Here is a 22,910-nt window from a genome sequence, read left to right on the forward strand (position 1 = left end):
TAAAGTCCCTGCAGGGCTATACAACATTTTCACAAGTCTCTCGTTTGCACGTACGCAGTAGCTTTCTATCACTGATAAGTGGTTTTGTCCTTGGGGGAATGATGCACCTTACAGCTGGCCGAAGCAAGGTCAAACCGCTCACTGTGTCCGTCCTTTATTCCCAGGAGGGCTGCTGCAGTACTCGTGGCATTCAGACAGCAAGGTATATGCAAGATAATTAGCCTGCTGCACCTATTTAAATCTGGTGTAAAGAAGACATTGATGCAGAAATGAAAAGAGAGGACCAACATGCAAAATGATGAAATGAAATGCAACTGTCAGGTTCACAAGTGAATGCATGTGTGGTGGTGTTGGGGGTGGGTGAAGTGGGACTAGAGGGAGTGCTGGTATGTCTCTTGATGCGCCAATCAAGATGCAAATATATTCAGCTCCTGACTGACAGCTCATCGTGTCATATGCTGCGAGACCTTGCACGGAACATGTTTTTTTTTCTCTCGCTCTCTCTTTTCCGTCTTTCTGTCTGTCTCCCAAATCCTATCTCTCTTTCTGGGGAGTAAAGCAGCTTGTGTTGGCCAAGAACTTGGAGTGAAAATAGAAGCAATCATTTATTCATCGATTGAAACATCAGAGGACTAAGAGGCAGTGAGGGAGCGGGAGCAACAAAGAGCGGGAAAGATAGACTGGCTGAAGGATGAAGGAGAAAAAGAAGGGTGGTGGTGGTGGTGGGGGTAAGTGAATCAGTGGAGATCAAACGAGGGACAACTGTGAACAAAAAGTGGACAGTTTTGCCTTGATAAGAAGAAATCACAACATGCAAATGAAAAATGTCAAGTGATTGAAAAAAAAAACACAAATGGGTTATTCCAGTTGATAACTCTGTTAAACACTGATAAATTAAACTTTGCACTTGAAAAGAAATAGTTCAGCAACCAAAAAACAGCCCATTACATCTAGTGACCATGTTTAAAATGCTGCCACTGTGATTATCAAAGTGACAGAAGCAAATAGTGAAAATAAAAGCTGTAATAGTGCCTATTAGTTTGTTGTTTTATGTCTTTTTTAAAGCTTCCCACCAATGAAAATCAAGATTTTAACCTTGTTAGCATGTCCATATGGTGTTTTCTTTATGATACAAGACATATCATGATTGAAATAAGCATCAGTGCCATGGCTGCTCATTTCCACTATGGAACTGCAGTGAACCAATGACAGGCTCATAAGAACGGATTCATAGAGCCAGGGATTCGTACGTCACAAACCTAAGGAACCAATCCCATCAACTCTTAGGGAAGGGGGGACAGGTAAAATAAACCCAGAGCCTTGTCAATACAGACCCTACATTTGAGTCTGGGTCTGACTGGGGCTCAAACATGTGGCTGCGTCTCTCTGATGTTTCCTCTAACACTTAACCATCTGGATATGCACTGCTCTTTCACCGGTCATCGAAACCTTGACAGTACAGAGAGCAAGAGTTTGCATTAGCACAACTACTAACACTGTGTCAGCCACTGCCAGTTACAAGCTAACAAACAACATAAACAAATAAAAGATGCTAACTAAGCTAACTGTTTTGACACTTCTTTTAGTATCATTTAGGATATATTTGATACTTCTTCTTGTGCACAACAAACTCTGCACTCCTCAACAAACTCCTGAGTCTGGTTCTGACTAAGTATCTTGATACTCTCGGCTCTTTCACTTGTCAACCTGGAGCAAGCAGCGGTGGTGGGTGGAGCACAAGCCCTGATCCAGATTTCTCAGTGAGGAAGTAAGCATAGATGTGCTTCTAGCCCCAGTTAGCTTTCTTTTTTTTTTGGTTTGTTCAAAATATTTATGATAGAGTATTTTTTACATAGTTTAAAACCTGTCTGGAGAGGAACTTTACAGTGAGCTTATAGAACTGACTACAGTTGACACTGTGGCCTACCATTGTCCTGTCATACCAGACCATCTATGGCTGTAGCAGCAAAACCCCTGACTGTATTGAACCTTTTATTGTTTATGAATTTAACTTTTCATTTGTAAGAGGAGTAATGTGTTGTTTCTTTACTCAAAAGTTATAGATCCTCACTTTAAGATATGACAGAGTCTGTTTCCCCATAACTCAACAAAAGAACAGAGGAATCGCTCTGTTTAAGCTAAATGAAGGATGGCCCATAAAGGCAGGAACTAAGAGCATTAGTTCTGATGTTAAAAGTGATCTCCATATGAGCAGGCATGCACTAAGTGTGCTGTCACATGGCAGCTTGTGGCTTTTTAAGGCAACAATCTGTGTCAGATTTCTCTGTTTTATTGACACGAATCATTAACTATCTCATCTCAGATACAACACATGTCCAGCAAAGCGCAAAAAGAGTGGAAAGCTTTTGTCCTCGGCAAGGGTATACATTTAAACAGCATTATCCTTCACTAGCAGTGGGGGGATACATGACATGAGACAGGATAATCCTCTAAAAAAAAAAAAAAAAAAAAACCTCTTCCTACTACAGGCGCATGATGTGAATTGAAGATAGGAGGACCAGGTTCCCAGGATACAAGACTTGATACATTCTGTTTGTTTTTTTTTTCTCTTCAGAGAGATGTGAGTTAGATGTGAGAGATAGATTCCTCCCACACAGTCCAAATAAACAAATACAGAGAGGCCAAACCGGTGCCAACAGTTACAGTGATACAAGAACATTTGAAAAATAAAATGATTGCAGAGAAATGGAAATAAACAAAACAGGAACCAAATACAAAAAAGCACGAATAAAAAAAAAGAAATATCTTTGCAAAAAACCTCAAACCCCAAGGTGTTGCCTTGCTCCCCCTCCCACCCTACCCTTTTTTTTTTATAGTATCATACAGCAAAAGACATTCAGAAGAGCATACCGGAGTGATAGAAAACACTCATGCAAAAGAAAGCCTTTTTCACACATAGTCACTAACACAGGAAAATCATCTCAAACAGCGCTGCCAACAGTCAGTGCCTTCAGGTCTTTTAGTGGATGTCGTTATTGTTGTTTTGCTGTTTCTCTACAGACTTTTGATTTGCTACTGTACTTGATAAAAACAATATGACAGACTGCACCCATCAGGCTATCAAGCCTTCTGACTAGACTGACCTCCCACACTTCTGCCTTGTCCATGGGACCCGGGTGGTCCGACAGTTTATTACCAACAGTCTTTGTCTCAGGACCCCCGTTGACCAAAAGAAAAGTTCAGCTGGGAGGATTTCTGCAGAAGAACCGGAGCCAGGGGGATGAGCAGAGGGTGATATTCCATTATATTAAAAAAAAAAAAAAGGCGTGATGTTTGTTTTTTTTGGCATCTGTTCTTATTCTTTTACATCTGGATACATAGTCTACTTTTACAATCATGTTCTATGCGGCAAACAAAGAGTTTCATTCCAAAATAAAATACCTCTAACAAAATGATGGCAGCTATTAAAATAAAGTCTACTATGGGTAACTTTTAAAGTTAGAATTCATATTAAGTCTTTTATGTACAAGACAGTTCTGTTTTGATCTGTCATCTGTGAGTTTGTGATATTAATTGATCATTTTTTCTAAACAAATATATCACATTTTGGAATGAAACCCTTCAATTTTAGATTTATTTTTTCAGTGTCATGTGTATGCACATTCAATCCACTTTGCATTCACTGCTGATTCAGTCTCTCAGTAAAAGTTATTTGATATTATAAATAGAATGGTCTTGCCATTGAGTCTTTTTCTTTCGCAGATATATTTCTGAATATGGGGAGATCTCTACACAGACAATATGTATTTATGTATGTAATCCATTTTCCATGGTTACAGTTCTTCTGAGCGGATGACATGGAACAGTGTGACATTGTAGAGGACCTGGTGGCCATTGTTCCAAGCATAGAGGGCTCGGTCACGTGGGTTGTAGTCCAGCATGGAGATATGTGAGTACTTATTCTGGAGGGCAATGTCGATGTACTCGTAGGTAGAGGAGTTGGTGGAGTAGGCGTAGTAGACCTTTGTGCCCCCCGAGTAGCCGTTGGTGACGTAGAGAGTACCGCAGATCATAAAAGACTCGCCCGCGCTCCGTTTGGGGTGGTTGGTGGTCCAGCTCTTGATGATCTGCAGCGTGTTGGGGTTGAGCTTGCTGATGACGATATTGCCGGCGTTCTGGTTGGTGGCGTAGACAGCCCACAGGCCTCCCTCATCCACCATTAGGTCAATGTCAGAGTGGCCACCCCAGGCGTAGTGATACGCGTTATTGAAGCCGGCGTAGTCAAGCTGCCGGGACTTGCTGATGGAAGAGGTGCGGAAGTCGAACTTGATGATGACGTGGCTCTGGAACTTGTTGAAGTAGATGGAGCCGTTGTAGACCACCTGACCTGTTCCTGACCACGGGTGGGGCAGGCGGTGGGACGTGAAGTTGTCCGACGTCATGAAGTCCTGCATCGACTTGTACTCCCGCACAAAGCGGTTGTTATGGTAACCATCCATGTACCAGACCTAAACATCATGACAAGAGAAAAAAGAAAGACGCATCAGGATCACACACAGCAGTGCTTCGCAGCTTGATACCCTGTCATCATCATCTGTCAGCGCGCCTTTGTGAATATCAAGATCTTGTATGCTGATCACTCACAGAATAAATCAAATCACAACGTCAACAAGCATCCCAATTAAGTTAACGCCGAGACTTCCTGAAGGAGCAGACGAAGCTGAGATCTGGCAGCTTTTGAATACAAACAGTCAGGCTGATAGCCGCAGGGTGGCATGAGCCGGTCCCCGCAGGGATAATGCCCGTCATTCCAGATAAAAGGCCCGTCTCAGCTGCTTCGGCCCAGCTTCCTGTTGGCCCCTGTGGTTGTGGGCAGGGAGCTCTCATCCCGGAACCGCTGGGAGGCTCAAAAACTTCCTCAGTCTTAGTGGGACTGAGACACCTGAAGCCCTTCCCCTACCTGCTTCCACGTGCTCCTGCGATTGACTTAAAAAAACTGTTCGCACAAAGGAAGCGGGTCTCCACAGGGCCAGCAAAAAAAAACAGATGAAAAGAGAAGCGGGCCTGTCTGCTCCTGTCAATTAGACTCATTCTTCCTCTTCTGCACTTTGATAACGCAGCACAGCTTTCATGTGTTCTCTTCAAAATGTATTAGTTTCTACAAAAAAAAAAAAAAAAGTTGTCTTTACTGTATGCTAAATATAATCTTAGTCAGCACTAGCTTCACCCTTACTGCTGTGAATTCTTTAAATATATACACTTTAAACAGCCTGTGTTGTCATGACAATTAGCCTTCAGGAAGCAAACTGCAAATTTACACAGATACTGTACTGCATGCTGCTAGTTCTCCTCAAGTTTTCATCCTTTTTCCTCCCATGTGACATTGAGAGTCCTGTCTCTTATTAAAATGTCTAATAAAGCGGGTGCACAAAGAGCATCCTCATGCTTAGCAGACAAATAAACTTTCTTTATTTCCAGCTCTCTCCCTTTCTTGTCCGCTGGGCAGCTTCCCACTAAAACCACATATCCCTGGCATTTGGTTTTAATATGTTTCTGTGATGAAAGCAGACCCGTTTATTGAACCAACAGAAGCCGTGCTCCACAAAGGGAAATCACATGCAATCAGCTGATAAAACACACTGAGAGGTGACCTCGATCATAGCTGGAGGTCATTATTAACTTTCAAGTCAGGAAAACTAGTCTTTAGGTACTTGTCTCTTGACCGACACAAAGGGGGAGGAGGGGGTCTCCCACAGTTTGTGGATGTCAAATATTGGCATGTTAATTTTTTATGTGTTACATGGATTAATATTTATATCACCATCATAACCACATATTCCAGGTACATACTGGGATGTAATGACTTTTATTTTAATTATGACACACACACACACACGCACACACACAAAACGTTCTGGGCTGAAGAAAGACATTCACTCCTCTCGAGCAAGGATGCAGCAGCAGGATCAAATTAAAAAGATGGAAAGCAAAGAAAAACATGGAGGATGACAGTACAGCTGATTCACTGCATCTGGCCAGTTTGGATTTCAAAAAAGAAGATTGATAAAAGCACCTAGAAATCACCTAATTACTTTATCTGATCAAATATTGAAGAACCTAAAAGATCACCTTCAACAGGGTGAACGGGCACCTTAAAGGAACACTGTGACATTTACTTTCTTGGTAAGAGGGTCGATACCACTCTCATCCCTGTCCATCAAATTAGCTGCAGCCAGCAGCCAGTTAGCCGGAAACAGGGCGACACAGCGTGCCTGGCTCTGTCCCACAACAACAGAGCCCACAACAAAGCTCATTAATTGTGGTTTTATGAGTCGTAATGTAGCAGCTTATTTGTTGGCTAGGAGCTGTGACTTTTGAGTATTGTCATCACTGTGAAATTGTAGGTAAACCTACAATTTATGGTTCGGTTTTTGTAGAGATTCAACAGACATGACATAACACGTCAATTAGTGAGATTTAGCTGTGATATTGGGAAGATTTCTTTACTTATAGAAATAGCAAGACTAAGCTGGCTGCTGGCTGTAACTTCGTGTTTTTCTCATCTATTTCTCAAGAGTGAATAAGTATGTTTCCCAAATTGTCAAACTATCGCCATAGAACGACAGAGCTGAGTATTGTTTAAAAAGTATTGTTTTTAAAAACTTGTGCTAACTGGTAGCAATACCCAAACCATACTTTAATACACCTAAAGAAAATTAGCATGTTTTTCATTTCACAAAAGGAACCAAACCTCAAATATTAAACTCACCCACAAGAAGTTTGCCTGAATAAAATGAAAATAGACTCAAATTGGCCGAATTATTATTTAAATCAGAAACTTATCAAAAAATAAGTGAAGAAGAGTGAAAATCTGAGCCAAAATTCACCATCAGCTCTTGGTACTGACAGAGGTTCAATACTCAGCCGTACATAGAAATGAATTCAACATCTTATTAGGAGATGATTCCCATCCATGCTGTGTGACTGATGCGTGCAGCAGTACATACCCGTGTATCACCCTCAGGTGCCAGAGGGTCAGTCATCCAGGAGCCGAACCTGGACCCGGACGTCTTGATGGTGATGGGATCACTGATGCCCGTCAGTTTCCCGCATGCTGCGAAAGAAAGAAGTGAAACGGGAACATCCAGAGCAGCACCCACCTGGGTATTTAGACTAATTCACAATCTATTACAAGGGCTTCACTTTCATTTACATTACATCCAAATGAGTTAAGCCTGAAGGATGAGGAAGTGGATGTCCAGCTTGTTGCCATGCCTCTGCCTTTCTCTTTGCACAGAGTGTACAGGAGGTGCTTATTATTCAGTCCACACATGCTAATGCCTGTTTTACTCTGTGTGTCTGCGGATGTGTGAGGAAGTGAGAGGAAAAGGCAAATGGGCAGTCTTGTGTGTGTGTGAGAGTGTGTGTGTGTGTGTGCTGCTTGTAAGCTGCTGTAGTGTTAATTGGTGCTGACTGAGGTGTTGATGTGAATCTGACAAAACTAACACTGGGCTCCATGTTCCCCCCCCCGTGACTGAGAGCTGGTCACACTAATGTCCCCCTTTTCTAATGAGAACACACAAATGGGAGACACGATTTTACCAAACAACACTACTGCAGTACATCCAGTCATCTGGACATGGGCCATTTTTCAGAGGATATTTCTGCAAGACAAAGGTCAATTAGATGATTCTGATGAGCTAATTTTTTTCCTATGAATGTAATGAATCGTTTTGGTATGCTAATTGAAAGAGTGCGACTGTGACGATGCCTCATTTTAGGTTTTCATTAGCATCTTTCTCTGTGAAGCGCTCCATGCATTAACCCCACACCGTAATGCTATTCTTCATCTCCCCCATCATCTCTTGTTGCTCTTCATTGTTGTGAAATGTCATTTTACTTTAAAGCCATAAAATCCAGATTTGACCTTTTTTTTTTTTGACTCACTCAGTTTCCTGTCTCACTCCATCTTCTTGTCTCATCAAATGCGTCCTCCACCTACACAGTGAAACTTGTTCTTTTGAATACGTGTTGGGAGCATTTGTCTGCCTCTGTGTGCGACATATGCCAGTGTGAGTGGGCATCACACCTCAGCGGCGGCCGAGAGACAAACACATCGCCACATGAACAGCGTCTACTATTTCTAGTGGAGGTTAAGTCCCTTACATAACCTTCAGTGGGATTAGAGGCGTCAGTAATACACTGGCCATTGATTTATTTATTTCTTTTCTCTAATCATGCCTCTATCTTTAGATGACAACAACTATTGCAGGCTGCCGGGGAGCCCGCTGGTGGATCTTCATTCTGGAGATACACTCAGGGTCTAATCTCCTTTTGGCCTAAATTTGCCTGGCCTGAAGCAGAGGGCAGAGCAAATGGAAAACCTAATGGGAACTGGAGCTGATATAAAAAATAAATAAATAAATAAATAAACCACATCAACCTTTCCTACAGCAAGTGAGGATTCAGATATAGACTACACACTCAATTGCTATTTGTCTTTAAAAGATTGATTGAACTTGATTTTTATCAGCACTGATGACACTGTGTTCACCAAAGATCTGGGAAGCTGCAACAGTGTTGATGGTTCACAGATGATTAGACAGCTTGTAAATTTTATTATCTAAACCACTTTATTTGGAGATAAAAATGAGCACTTCCAAAATGTCACCCAATAGAAAGACCACCTGTAAGAATTATTTTCATTTTAAATTTGCTTTTCCAGTCTATTAATCTACTGATTATATCTTGATTATTCAGTTCATTGTTTTGTCTATAAAATGTCAGAAAATAGTTTACATTATTTCCCACAGCCCAAAGTGGTGTCTTGGTGTGCTGTTTTATCTGACCAACACTCAAAAACCCAAAGATATTCAGTTTAATCTTATGTGTGTTGAAGAAAAACATCAGATCCTCACATTTGGGAAGTTGGAATAAGCAAAAGTTCATAATTTTTGCTTAAAAAATAATTATTCAATGATCGAAATACTTGCAAATTAATTTGCTGTTGATCAGCTGATTGGCAAATCGTTGCAGCCCAAGTCAACACCACAGAAAAAACTGTGTGTGCACAACTACGGCAAGTATGACAGGTCAAAGCTGAATCAGGAAGTAGATTTTCTCTTCCAAATTAGTTTCCCTAACCTGTACTTTAGTTTAGAGGCCCTGACAGTTTAATCAATCAGTCAATTATCATCTTTTTTTTTTTTTTTTTTTTTTTTTTTTTTTTTACAGTGACTGTTGGGCTCCTCCATGAACTCAACATTTTCTGCCAAAGTTTGAACACTGCTGGCCGTTTACCATGAGAGATTTCTGTTTCTGTTTTTCTCTGGGCTCCTGTCGCTGGTTTCATGAGGGTGGGGCTCAGTGTCATTCAAATCTGATCAAACCACACCCACTTTACTCCACATGAACATGATCAGCTGAGTTTTGAGCACTAAACTCTTCATAACTTCATGAAAAGAATACCTGAAGACATTTTTAAGATGATTATTGGCTTAATTAGTTGTTAATGTTTACATTTACATTTAGTCATTTAGCAGACGCTTTTTTCCAAAGTGACTTACAGAAAGGGGAACAATCAAGGTTAAGTGCAATAAGAAGTGTTAGCGCAGCAATAAGTGCTAGTGACGATTCTTTATGTTTAATGTTTAATGTTATAGAGAAATACTTCATATCTGAAACCTACTTTTCTGGTGCTTTCTAACCTTACTGTCGTCAGGATGTTATTTTAAAACAAATATAACATCCAGTTGGTAATAAAACCCAGATGTTATATTGTACCCTTTGCTAAAGAGAAAATAGAGGGAGAGTTAAGACAAAGAGAGAGGGTGATGTTGTTTGTAAGAAGAGAAATATTGATTCAGTGGCATGTGAACCTCACTATATTACTTGCCTGTAATTTTATTCTCTACAGAGGAAATTGAAGGTGAAAACAATGGCAGGTAGCAGAGGGCTTTGTGTACAGTTATGACCTTCTTGCTCCATTCATCAGTATTTCTTTGTGAAGGGCCGAGATTTGCCTAAAGCTCTCTGTGCCTGCACATTGCTGGGCCATGACACTGGGTGATTTATTTATTTGATTATTGCCCAGCAAGCTGGCATGTCCTCTTGATCGATGGGCATTGTGTCCCAGCAGCCGCTGGGCTGTTAGTCTCTCTGGCATAAAACAGCTTGAAGGACAGCTCTGCGGGGACCCTGGTTACTCTCTTACTTTTCCAGCTCGCCTTCACTTTATCACTCTCTATCCTTCCTCTTACCACTTTCTCTCACTCTCTCCTGTCACCCCATCTATTATTCAGCACTTAAATTTCTCATTCCCTCTCTATTTTTTCTCTATTTTTTCCTGTTGTTGTTCTGCCAATGCTAATATGGCTAGTGACCTTCTCAAGTTTAATCCCAATAACGTACTGGAGTGTATTTGTGCACACTATGCATGAGTGCCTCTGCAGTCGCCTGAAGATGAAAGGAATAGCCACCCTCTGTTCTGCCTGAGCCGGTCCCTTACTGGGTGACCTCGCCTTTATCTTGTCTGATCTCTTTCGCACACGCTCGCGCGCGCGCGCACACACACACACACACACACACACACACACACACACACACACACACACACACACACACACACACACACACACACACACACACACACACACACACACACACACACACACACACACACACAGTGGACTGACTCCTGCAGTTCCCTTCTCTAATATCCTAGGCAGTCTGACCACAGATGTGAGGAGAGGCATGTGCACTGAACTGAAAGTGAAAACATGGAGACTCCTGCTCCAGTCCGGTAGGTGGTGAGAAGTAGCCAGTGAGAAAATAATGGTGTATGCACAGATACAGAAAAAGAATGTATTCGCTGGAGAGCTGAGATAAGGCATCTGATTTGTGTTCTCTACATATTCAATTTAAATACAACCACTGTTGTATTTCAATCTTAACTTGTGCTCCACAAAAAAAAAGACCAGCAGGGATTGTAACCAGAAGCTTTTCCCAATTTCTTTCTGTCATCTTGCACAGTGAATAATTTGAAACGGGGACACAATATACGTGTGATGTGCGGCGTGCAAGTGTCTCTGCTGTTGCAATATATCTTAGTCACTGTAGTGTGGGTGTACATCTATTAACACTGTGGGCCCTGACAGAGGTGTGAAGAGACGGAGACAGAGGCTAAAAGCAAAGTAAAGACTGTGATTGAAACGTGAAAGCTGACTCTGTAGCTCTCTTCCTCTGTCTGCCATCCACCGGTGTGTGTTTGTAGATGGAACTGTGTGAAAACTCCCCAAGCCTCATGAATTTTAATATCCCATCAGTTTCATCACAGGGAGCCAGTTTTCTACATTTGAAAGAAGATTTGCATGTGTCCAAACAAATGCAAAGTTAACAGGTGCACCTTTTGGGACTTTACATTCATTATCAATGAATCTTTCGATTTAATATTTATTCTATAAATGGTTAAAAAAATATATGAAAAATTTACCAGAGCCTGAGGCAGGATTTTCAAATGGTTTTTGTCTGATCAATGGTGCAAAACCCAAAGGGTGTTCAGTTTGCAATGATGTAAACACAGTTACAGAAATGATGGAAGCACATCCTCAAATTTGAGGAGCAGGGACCCTGGAAATGTTTGACTTTTGATTGATAAACGATTTAATCCATTATAGAATTGGTGCTGATCAACTTCCTGTCAAAGGACCAGTAATTTCAGCAGTAGTTTCTTGTTTCTTTGCCGACAGAATGTGCAGAAGTTATCTCCAGTTCTGTGGGTACATGTGTAGCCCTCTCCTGGACTTCATTAACAGTTTCTCAGACGAAACCAGTAGCAAAGTCCCTTAGCGGGTGGGCACGCATGAAACAGTGTGAATGGTGAGTATGATGTAAGCCTGTGTACTGTGTGGATCACTGCAGCCAGACACAATGTTTCTGTATCATGTGAATGTGCCTGAGCATCTCTTTCTGGCCAGTCAACATACTGTATGTCAGTGGGAGTGTTGGTGCATGCGTGTGACTGAAACACAGTGTGTGCCAACAACTTTCTGTGCCTACCTAATTTTTGCATGCATGCTCGGAGTCTCTCCTCAAGATTTGACACTCTGTTGTGGAGCTCCTCGTAGTCATAGGCCCCCATCTCCTCCTGAAGTTCGCTTAGAACTGACGTCAGATTCTGGACCTCCTCCTTAAACTGCAATACCAATTTGGCATCGGCTTTGTACTCCTCCAACACTGGTATCAACGGTCTAAGCTCCTCCATTTTCGCTTTTATGGCCTGAAAGGATTAGAATAAGCTCGGTTGAGTGTCATGCGCGACAAAAGGAGTTCCGCTGTCCATAAAAGAAAAAGAAAAGAGGGGAAAAAAAAACACCTGTCTGACCTTGCTACTCTGACTCTATCCTGCCTCTTCACTGACATGAAGACCCCCTGTTTGTGTCCATGTGCAGTGTGATGTGTGTGAACAGCTGTGTTTTGTCTGTGCAGATGTGTGTCTGAGCAAACAAACCCAGAAAATATTCTCCGCCCGCTGGACGAGCAGAGCAGGTGGCTCCGTCCCGGCAGTGACCAGCCGTTAAAAAGCAAGCCCTCGGTACACCGACAACAATTGGGAAAGCTCTTTATTGGTCATCATCGTTTAAAATGCAACATCGTATTAAGGGTTACATGCTTTTACATGTCACACACAACAAAGTGTCTCGAATTTTACGTCTATAGTTTTACTTATAGATTTGTTGAGTAACCAAATATGCATAGACAAAAGCCAAGGAAAATAAAATGAATAACAGCAATTGATAATAATGATAATAATAGTAATAATAATAATAATAATAATAATAATAATAATAATGATAATAATAATGATAATAATAATAGTAATCATAATAATAATAAATGTATTAACTTTTTAAAAAAGCTTTTAGATGGAAAACTTTAACAGCAGTAACATGCAGGAAGAGATCAGTGGTGGGTTGGTTTGGGAGAGGGGTAGGGTTTCTTAGTCTTAATGGAGCTAAAGATAAATTAACTGTTTGACGCCCAAATGCTCTCAGTACTGTGGCCCAGTTCAGGGGAATCTGGAATTGACCTGCCTCTTCTTCCCTGTGGTTCTCTTTACATGTCTTAAAGTTAGCCCTGCAAGCAAGAAGACGACAAACTGTTGACAGGGGCTAGAGCTTGCTAACCTATCTAACAGACACACAAACAAACAAACGCACGCACACTTAGTAATATGCACTTGAGACAGGTTACAGAATATTGCACACATGCACCGAATGTGGCGTCATGAGGTCTTCGAGCATGCACAGATGACAGGATCACATCACACAAATGTGTCGGAGCAGGTGAATGATACAAACACTTAAGATGTTGTTGGCTCAGAGTGCTAAAGGTAAGAATACAATGCATTTGTGTGAGTGACTGCAAACAGCTCTGGGTATTGAGCTTCAGTATTATTTTGTTCCCATCTACACTATGCCCATAGCACTGAGTAACAAAAACTAAGGTGGCATCAAATGAAATCCATAATCTCATCCACTTTTTCTTTGATGAAATTCTCACTAATTTAAATAAGAGTTTTGACAGTTTCACTTTGGGAAACCTTAAACGAAGTTTAATTCAATGTAGAGCTGAAATGATTTATTGATTATTTGATCAACAGCAAATTAAATGTTAACTATTTTGAGAACTGGTTAAATGTTTAATATAAAAGTAATTTTCAGAGCTAAAATACCAAAATTCCCTTGGTTCCAGCTTCTCAATTATGTAAATGGTATTTATGGAAATGAATGTGTTTTATTTTTGGACTGTTTTCAGGCCAAACAAGTGATTTGGGGACGTCATCCTAGGCTTTAAGAAACTATAATGATAGGTACTTTTAACAAGTTCCTTACATTTTAAATATAGGTAATTAATTGGGCGCAAGAACCTGCATCGTTATTTGCAGCCCAATTTAAATAAAAGAAAGGTTTTTTAGACTATTCGACAAAGCAATATTTCACGAAAGTGAAATGGAAACACTTTTTCTGCATTTAAGTCACATGACATGACTTGAGTGGTCACATGGCATGCAGATTATCTCCCAAAAATACCTGATATCTGGCCGCTGCCAGATATAAGGGGTTTGCCTCTGCATCGTTTCGTGCCCCAGATGCTCTTGTCGCATTCGATCAAATACTACAACGGCTATCGCAGTGGATGCAATCGAAACCACCGTCCCAACGCTTAGCAGATGCTGGAAATCCAACGCCATTTTTAATTGGAATGATTCTGCGAGATGACAAATCCCTGGCTTTATTAGCATAACAGCGCTCACTGGAAACATGGACCACTGGCAACAGGGTTTTGTCAACAAAAAAATAATAATAAAGAAAAATTGCTATTGCTATTTTGTGCAAACTTGCAGTGAGAACGCAGCCACTGTACAAGGTTGCACTAAAAGTGTGTACACCATAGTCATTGTGAGAATCAAAAAATGTTTTATTAAATCTCCTTATTTAACAATTGATTTAGGATTCCATCACATTTTAAAAAGCGAGCTGGTGTGGAATAATAATACGAATTGTTTCAGTTGAGTTTATATATTGAATCATGAACCCTCTTCACTGATGCATTATGGATTTCTTGATGTGCGGGATGGTGGTTTAGGTAAGTCTGAGCCCTCTCCACAGTGGGAGCACAAACACAAAATGGGTAAAGCTGTGTTTGATGAGCTACAGAGCAGCTATGAATATGTTTGACAGAATGGCGGTTGGGTCAATGGCTCGAGATGTGGCTCCGTACCTTGTATTGCTTGGCGATGTTCTGCTTGTGGTTCTCCTCCACCTGCCTGAACTTAGTCTCCAGACCACGGAGCTGGACCTCCATCTTTTCCACATACTGCAGGTCCCTCTGGGTCCGCTGGTCCAGCACCTGGATGGACTGGGTCATGTTCTGGACCTGGAGAGCCACATTGGTCAGAGTAATTAAATAACTCTGTTTCTTAGAGGAAAAAAAAAAGCTCGAGATGCAGAGGAAATTCAACAGATTTTCAATATGTTGCTTTGGCTTGGCATCCTCCTTTAAGTGATTCATAAACTGTGACATCAGGCCAACTAGCCAGGGGCCTCAGACACGTGGTGCAAGTGTAGACTGCATACTGTTAAGACATTTGGTTTCAGAAACTCTAAACTTGGCTCATCTTCATTTTATTCAAGTGAGCTATGTTTTTGTCTGCATTCTTCAGTCTGCATTGCATGAGGATGGTCTCAATCCTTAAATAAAAAGGATTTTGTCATAAATTTGCTTAAATATTCCTTTTGTGCGGATGTGGTAGTCCCAGCTTCCGCTCTCTGGGTGTTGAGCTGGGTTGCATCATTAGATGTGTTGCTTTGGATCTGTGCAGCACAATAGAAAGTCATGGAGTCAGTGTAGAGCTGCCTCCCATGATGCCTGTTGGGTTTCCAGGGAGCTCATTAGAGCATGATTCCCATTCTTGTCCGACAGGCAGAGGTGACTGAAAGGCACAAACATGAGTAAGCCTGTATGTCGGCTGTGTCAGTGTCTTTCTCTTTGTGTGTGAGGAAGATAAAAGGAGTGAAGGTGGTCACCCTGGGCGTTGTGCGACTTTGATTCCTGGGGTCGTGTGTTGCTGAGGAATAAAGCCGGTAATTACCTTCTCTAACAGCTGCCTCAGTTGTTTGGTGCGGGCATCCCGTGAACACATGGACTGCTGGGGCGCCACCACAGTGCAGACACACCTTCCCTCACTATCCTGGGCTGAACTGTACACCTGCCACGATTCCTCTGGGTTTGCTGGCAACACCTGCGGACAGAGGAGTGGATAGAGGGAGAAAGACGGAGAGTTGAATGGCAGAGAACAAAAAACAGCAAACAGACAAAGACAGAAAAAGACCAAAGGTTTGAGTCTGACACGTTTGAGCCCAGTAAGACTAGATTATTCACTTTGAGTTTGCTGTGCCTGCTTAATGCCGAGGCTGTATTGCTTTCATCGCCATGTGGACGCCACAAGCCGCCAGGCTCCACCCGGTCTGCACCATCATACTATATATGTTAAAGCCACACAAAGGGAGGATGCGGCCAATCAGGTGTGCATGCCGAAGCTACTCCCATTATTCAGCGGGTTGGGAGTGTGAAGGCTCTTGAGAGTAAAGCGTGACGTCAGGAGGAGAGGGGTTTTTTTTTTTCCCCCACTTTTTCTTATTCTTCCCCCTTGAGACACAACTCCAGTTAATAAACTGCTGATTGGATAAGACTAAATGACTTTGACAAAGACATTCATCAGAGCATCAGCAATAAAATGAGCACCGGACAGACCTGCTGATTGATTCAATTAGTGAGAAGGACTTGACTTCACACAATGCAGAAGGAGCAATCACAGCAGCTGTTAGTCAGCTGCACCGTTTCCTACCAAAGGATGTGCTGACAGGACAAAGAAAACCACTATCAGGCGCCTGTCTTCAAATCTCAGTGTGCATCTGGTTAGAGCTGTTCCTCTGGTGATGAAATTAAATCTGAAAAAAAATCTACTTGTAAAAAAAGAAAAAAGGAAACACAATAGCAGGAGTCAGTTCACCACATCCTCTTCTATTACTACATATTTATTTATTTCCTCGCCTTCAGCATCCATTGTTCTAAATTTCAGTGCTAACCTCCACTTGACAGAGCAGCTCATAACACTATCCAGGCGCCGACAGAGCCAGGAGCCTGACAGAGAAACAAAGAAACGCTTCATCTCCACTCTGTAACAGTAGCTTGGGCTTTGACGCTCTCCCATTCACACAGGCGGTGAAAAAAAAGGAAGAATGAGGACTCCCGCTGCTTCGTGGGGGTAAAAATAACACTGCTTTGAAATCTGTCACATCAATCCCCTAATTTTCCCGCAACTGAATATCTTATTTATATCAGTGCCGGAGATAATAAGCAGCAGATAACTTTCCACTTAGTGCGGGCTGCCGACAGGAGCCAGCAGAACCAGTGGCATCTGGAGCCACATCAAACGCAGGAGGAAGATTTCTATGATGCTTCTCCAAGTCTTTTTTTTTTTAATTATTTTTATTTTTTTCTTAACTTTTGCGTGCGCCCTGCAAAAGCGCACCGCGTTGACAGAATCTCTCCTCTGAAGTGTGAATCAGACGCCCTCAAAATCTCACGCTGCCTATTTTTGGATTGCAGCTAATTAGATTGCAACAGTCGACATTCATTCAGGAAAAAAAACGAAAACCAAAAAAAAAAAAAAAAAACGCCAAGTAGCTGCTGGAAATATGCGAAACTTGCGCACTTACTCCTGTGCTCCGGTCTGGATACCCTCCCTGCGCCGCCGTGAGCTTGGTGGTATTGAGCCCCACCAGAGAGGGGAGGGTCTGCGACATCCAGTTGGTAATCATCGCCATGGTGCTGAGCACGACGCCGATCTTCAGCAAAGGCACCGACATCTTTGCGCTCTGCTTGGACTTTATTCAAGCCGTCTTCATTCTACAGACTCCAGCGAGGAACGAGGGAGGCGAGTCATGGTGCCCAGAGCAGCTTGCTGTTTCACCCGGGACTCCGGCTCGGCTGCTCTTTTCTTGGACATCTCCAGTGAAGTCCTGGCGGCGAACGAGTCGGACGCGGTGAAGGTACGACTGAAAAGTGGAAGAAAGGGACGGGGGGGGGGAGATAAGGCTGCAACACTTGATCCAGTCAGTGGAGGATGAAGATGGGAGAGGATAAAAGCCGAGGGCAGCTTTGGGGAAACGTCCTCTGGGTAGCTCCTCTGTCTGCGTTGTCCCGCACACTGCTGCCTCCCCGGTTCACCGTTACTATTTCGTTCACGCCCGATGGTCCGCCTCCTGCCTCGGTGCGCTCTGTGATTAAGTGCCACTGACTACACACAGGCTGCTCCAAACGGATGAGAGGAGGAGAAGGAGGAGGTACTACGGATCTATCTATATCGCCAGACGCAATGATGTCAGCCAGGTTGGGGTCCGTTCATGGTAATATCCTGAATTGCGCCTGTGTCGCCCATAGCTGTCCGACACTGACTGTCCCCTGAGGGAATGACAATGAGCCGAGGTCGGCCGACACTGATGCTGAGTTATTATTTATAGCAGACAGTAACATTTCTTCCTCCAGTGCCCCAAAAAGAAGGAGAAGAAGAAGAGGCTGTCGGATCACTCTTCATTTAAACTGGAACAAAATCAGGCCTGCACGTCAAAACACACACGAAATACTTGTGCAAAATGTCGCAATGCAATGACAGTGGGGTGTTAGGACTGTTCAATGTTTTATTAATGGGACAGTCTGAGCCCTCAGCTCAAACTGAGCATGAGCCTTTAATTCGTGACACTCTGGCGCCATCGTGTAGCTGATTTTGGCGTTGCTGAAATCAAAATAAGGAGGGCTTTTATAATGAAAGGACGAGACAGGAAACATACAAAAATATATATCTTTCAAAATAAAATTTTAAAAAGACTGGAGGTACTCGTCGATTTTGATTGACATTTCATGTTTTTTTGATTGAGAATTGATAATTATTGGAGCTCAAATCATTGCAGCTGCATTACAAAGTGTAGTTAATGGGTGCATCTTTAAGTTTCTTAAATTCTCCTACAGTGTAAGATGCTATTCTAAACAGGATAAACAGTCAGTGTTCAGAGATGACAAATAATTCATTTGTCAAGAGCCTAAGTCCACATCAGCCTTGAGGCAAATACTCCAGCCTATGGGCTAAATTGTAGTGCTGCATGATACATGAGATCCCAAGAATAGCAAGAGCGGCTCTGTGTCCACAGTTATTTCTGTCATCTCCATAATGCGCTTTTCTGGTAAACTCAAAAATAGAGGGAAAGTTAGAGCTCAGTGCGCCTCCATATTTCTCTCTACCCCATCCTCTCTCTTTCTGGCCTCTCATCTCTCTCCCACTTCTTTACAGCCTTTGAGGTGAGAGCTCAGTGAAGTGATGGTTCCACAGGTTACCGAGGAGATTCAGCGAGGGTCAGCTCGCTGCAGTGCTGTCCAGCCCGCTCTATAGTGTAGTGTAGTGTGGTGCAGTTCAGTACAGCCTCTGATGACATATAGCTTTTAGATGGATACCACTAGTTCTCTAAGCTTCACGACTGTGGAGCCCGTTCAGTTTCAGTACGAGTGAAAAAGAAACCTTCAAAAAGTTCATGTCCCTCCTCTCTAGATTAAGCGCTCAGTATTTAACACAGCAGTGTCAGGAGGGACACCACAGGTGCGTTAATAAAACATGACTGACTCAGTGAATAAATCAATTAGTCATTCAGTCACCAGCCCATGAGTCAGTCTATTTATCAGAGAGATTTATAGAGAGCTTTGGACATTAAAACAATGCACCTTCATTAGAACTGCACTACACTTGCACTAGGATCAAACAAACAAGCAGGGACTTATAATTGTGTACAAGATCTCTGATGTGTAGACATAATAAAAGCAACACCTGCACAGCAATCAGTTATGCAGTCTAATATAACAGTCCTGCATAGAGAGAGGCGTTGATCAAATTATATGGTAATTATTGTGAGAATGTGGCTCATGTTGTTGTGCTGTATAGATGTGGCTCTGATGTTATTTTCACTGTGCAACATGAGACACAAATTACGACTTCAGGTGCAGGCAGATGCATCTTTCGGGTATAATTCAGTAAAATAAAATAAAAACTACAAATGCAGCATTAAATCTTCATAAAAGTTGGATTTCCGTTATACTGTATTGCATTATAGCCAACAGGTATTTAGGCTGTATACATATACAGTAGGATCATGCTCATAAAGTAGCAAAAAATCACTTTCCCTGCCTGCAAGTGTACTACAAAAGGCACCATATCTCCACCTACTCCACTTCTGCTCGCTTTCTTTCTCTCTCTCTCTCTCCTCCTCTTGCTTCATCGCTCAACCAACCATACTGAATAATAAATAGCTTCAACCCCAGCTGCCAATCACACCACGCATATTGCAATTCAGCTCAACTCCATCTCAGTTTCTCACATAAAACCGGATTGATTTTCTCAGTTTCAGACATTAAAAAACCCTTCACTGTTTCAAAGTGTTCCCTTGCTGGACCCCCTTATAATTTAATTTGAGGAGCATAGATGTGGACGTGTTGGCAAAGTAGATTTTGTTGTTTCATTTGAATTCATTTTAAATGTAAAAATCTACACATCAATTTAAAAACTATATCCTTGATCGTGCACGCACACAAATCTTAAGCCTTGGCGGGAGCAGATGTTGCACAGTGTTTCTTTGCGTGACAGTTGTTTGTAGGGTGAGCTATGATATGTAGGTTGCATGGTGTCTAAGGGGCGGCTATAGCGGTGCCATCTGTTTTGTCAGGTGTCAGAGAGATGCTTTAGGATGTGGGCCTGCAGCCATGGGGGAGCCACTAGGTGAGGAACAGATGCCGCTCTGGCTGCTTACTATTCTTCCCTGTGTGAGCACCAGGCAGTCGCCAAATCCTTCATCCGAGGGGATAGAGGTGAATGAATGCGGGCAGAATTAAAGAGGAGAGTGTGCTGCTAATCAGGCGTCTCCCTGCTCCGTCGGCCAGATGTTAAGAAAAGAGCTGCAGCTGCAACACACTGTCTGAAAACTTGAGACTTGTGAAGCAAGGCTGTAAATGTGGTCATTAAGAGGGTGTTATTGTTCAGCATCAAAAAGGTTGAGGCCATACTGCCCGGATGGCTTTTTTCTGGTGAGCAATAAAAGGCTCTTTCTGTCTCTAGATACACCTCTCACTTTTTATATCTATCTTCAAACAGCGCTGGGGTGTGGAGAGGCCTGGCCGTCCTACAGTGAAATGTGTTGCAGGTTTCTAAAGCCAGGGCAGTATAAATAGAGCCTGTCAGTGTATCTTGTGTTCCTGTTCTCCTGGAAGGGAGTAGACAGGCAAGCTGTGGACTAAAATCGACTTACCTTCAAGCAGATGACACACACTCTCAGGCCATCAGAGAGAAGACTGTCACCGTAACGCGGGCCCTGGCTCGCACCATGCAGGACACGGAGGAACCAGCATGAAACACAAAGTGTAACACGCTCTCTCTTCCTCCCCACCCCACCCCCTCTGACGGATGGCTTCCATCAATCAGTGCAAATAGCCACATTGTTCGATTGTGTCAGCATTTTTCTGTGCACTCTGCTGCCGTGCTGCAAGTCTAGTTCACATCACCGACCACAATGTTTGATGCTTCAGTGCAGGGGAGATAAAATAACAGCAGTAATAACTGTGTGTAAGCACACAGCTTTGATCAATTTACAAATCAAATTCCACATGAATGTCAAAGCCAAGCTGTTGCTCTATGAATAAAAAAAAATGTTCAGCTCACAACGAAACTGACGTTCCTCATAAATTTGGGGAAAAATCAATCGCTGGCATATTTCTGTCGAGGCAATATAATATCAATATTGTTCTAACATGTTGGCTATCAGGGCCAGCAGGGTTTGCTGAAACCGACTTCCACAACACATTTTATTGAGTTTGTCACTTGGAGCAGAGTATATCACGGATACACTGGGAGTAGAGATGACTTTATTGATAGTACCTCAGTGGCACATTTGATTTTTTTTTAGTCTCCAATTACCAACTACAAATGGATTCACACGACACTGAAGCCTATGAAATATGACCCTCTGCTCAAGCAAGGGCAATTAAATCATCAAATTCTTCAATCCAGTGGTGGCAGGGCCCTGCAATAAATAATTTTAAACCCTTATGCCCCCTCCCCACCATTGTACTGTTTGTCAGCATCTAAAAAGGCAACACTTTAATGCAACAGTAACTATTATATGTATGGCTTTTTCAATAGCAGGAAGTAATTACTATTTCCAGTGAAGAATCACAGAGATGCATTTTATTGAGCAGCTATTTTGTTTACTACTGTGCTGTGTGGCTTTACATTGCTGGACTAAATGTTCCCTTCCCCTCACACAGACAACAGTAAGTCACAGTGTGGTCACTGAGCATGCTCAAAACACCTTCTCTGAGACACTGCATTTGATTGTTGAGCCCTGAAGAGCAGCAGCCCATACTCTGCCACAACAATGGCCTTTTTAGAGAAAGCTACAGGCAACATATTGCATTAGATCAGAAAAACCCTGCAGCTGATTATTCTGACTATTTACTAATATGGGAATTGATAGATTGTGTAATATTTCCCCGTATATCTGGCCGGTTTAACAACCCCGGCGGTGGAGAGACTGAGCAGGGCTCTTCTGGATCTATCCGCGCCCGTCAAGCACAATGTATTCACATCATGTAATCCCACCCGTTAATCTGTTTAAGCGGGGTAGAGGGCTAATTCACCGGGGCTCTTTATACGAGGTAACCCGCTAATCTCTAAACGGATCTGGAAGCCAATTAATCGCGTTTTTACAACACAGGAGGTGGAAAATGGCGTTAAGGGAAAATAAAATAAAATCAAATAAAAACCTACTTGGGTGAGTTCTGTGCCCATGAAGATGAGGAGAATCAGAGTCAGGAGCTTGCTCGCAGGCTGCATCTCTTGCCTCCGGTGTGTGAGGACCAGCGGTCTCACATGCAGATCGAGTCCCTTTGCGTCCCCCCGCACAGCAGTCCTTTCCCCGCTCCCGGCTCTCTTCGTGCGTTGAAAGTCGCTCGGTTCTTTTCTTCTATTATTCTTATGATTATTTTATCCCTCAGCAACCCAGCAGCAGAAAGCGACAAATGTGTTTCGCGGAATCGTCTCCGTGCATATTCATTTCATATCGGGAGCCTATCTTCCGCGCCTCTCCCCTCGGTTCTCCGCGGCTCCGCACTTATTTATCGCTGCGACGCACTGAGATGAACATTGGGCTAAAGACGCGCAAACACTGTCGCACACACGGCTATAAACCTTCACTCCGATATCGCCAAAAGTTTACCTCCCCGCCTCAAGCTGCCGTGTAAGCTCTCGATGAAAAAATGAGGGTGACGGCGCTGTACATGGTGCTGAAAAC

General features: G+C 42.6%; 1 protein-coding gene across 2 annotated transcripts; it reads right to left on the reverse strand.

Annotated features, from left to right (window-relative positions):
• Positions 1–2,274: 2,274 nt before the first annotated feature.
• Positions 2,275–22,910, reverse strand: olfm1b (olfactomedin 1b). Of its 2 annotated transcripts, none has more exons than XM_071466204.1 (6): positions 22,388–22,910; positions 15,614–15,763; positions 14,743–14,898; positions 12,019–12,238; positions 6,969–7,075; positions 2,275–4,469 (listed from the first exon to the last, which is right to left on the reverse strand). In XM_071466204.1, exons 1-6 carry the CDS (start codon positions 22,451–22,453, stop codon positions 3,795–3,797), a joined length of 1,374 nt encoding a protein of 457 aa, XP_071322305.1. In that variant the 5' UTR covers positions 22,454–22,910; the 3' UTR covers positions 2,275–3,794. The 2 variants fall into 2 exon arrangements, with proteins under 2 accessions (XP_071322305.1, XP_071322304.1); XM_071466203.1 differs by lacking the exon at positions 22,388–22,910 and adding an exon at positions 17,244–17,739.

The sequence above is a fragment of the Trachinotus anak genome, unplaced genomic scaffold (assembly GCF_046630095.1).
Source record: "Trachinotus anak isolate AG129_WGS33_773 ecotype Australia unplaced genomic scaffold, CSIRO_AGI_Tana_v1 ptg000028l, whole genome shotgun sequence".
Taxonomy (NCBI): Eukaryota; Metazoa; Chordata; class Actinopteri; order Carangiformes; family Carangidae; genus Trachinotus; species Trachinotus anak.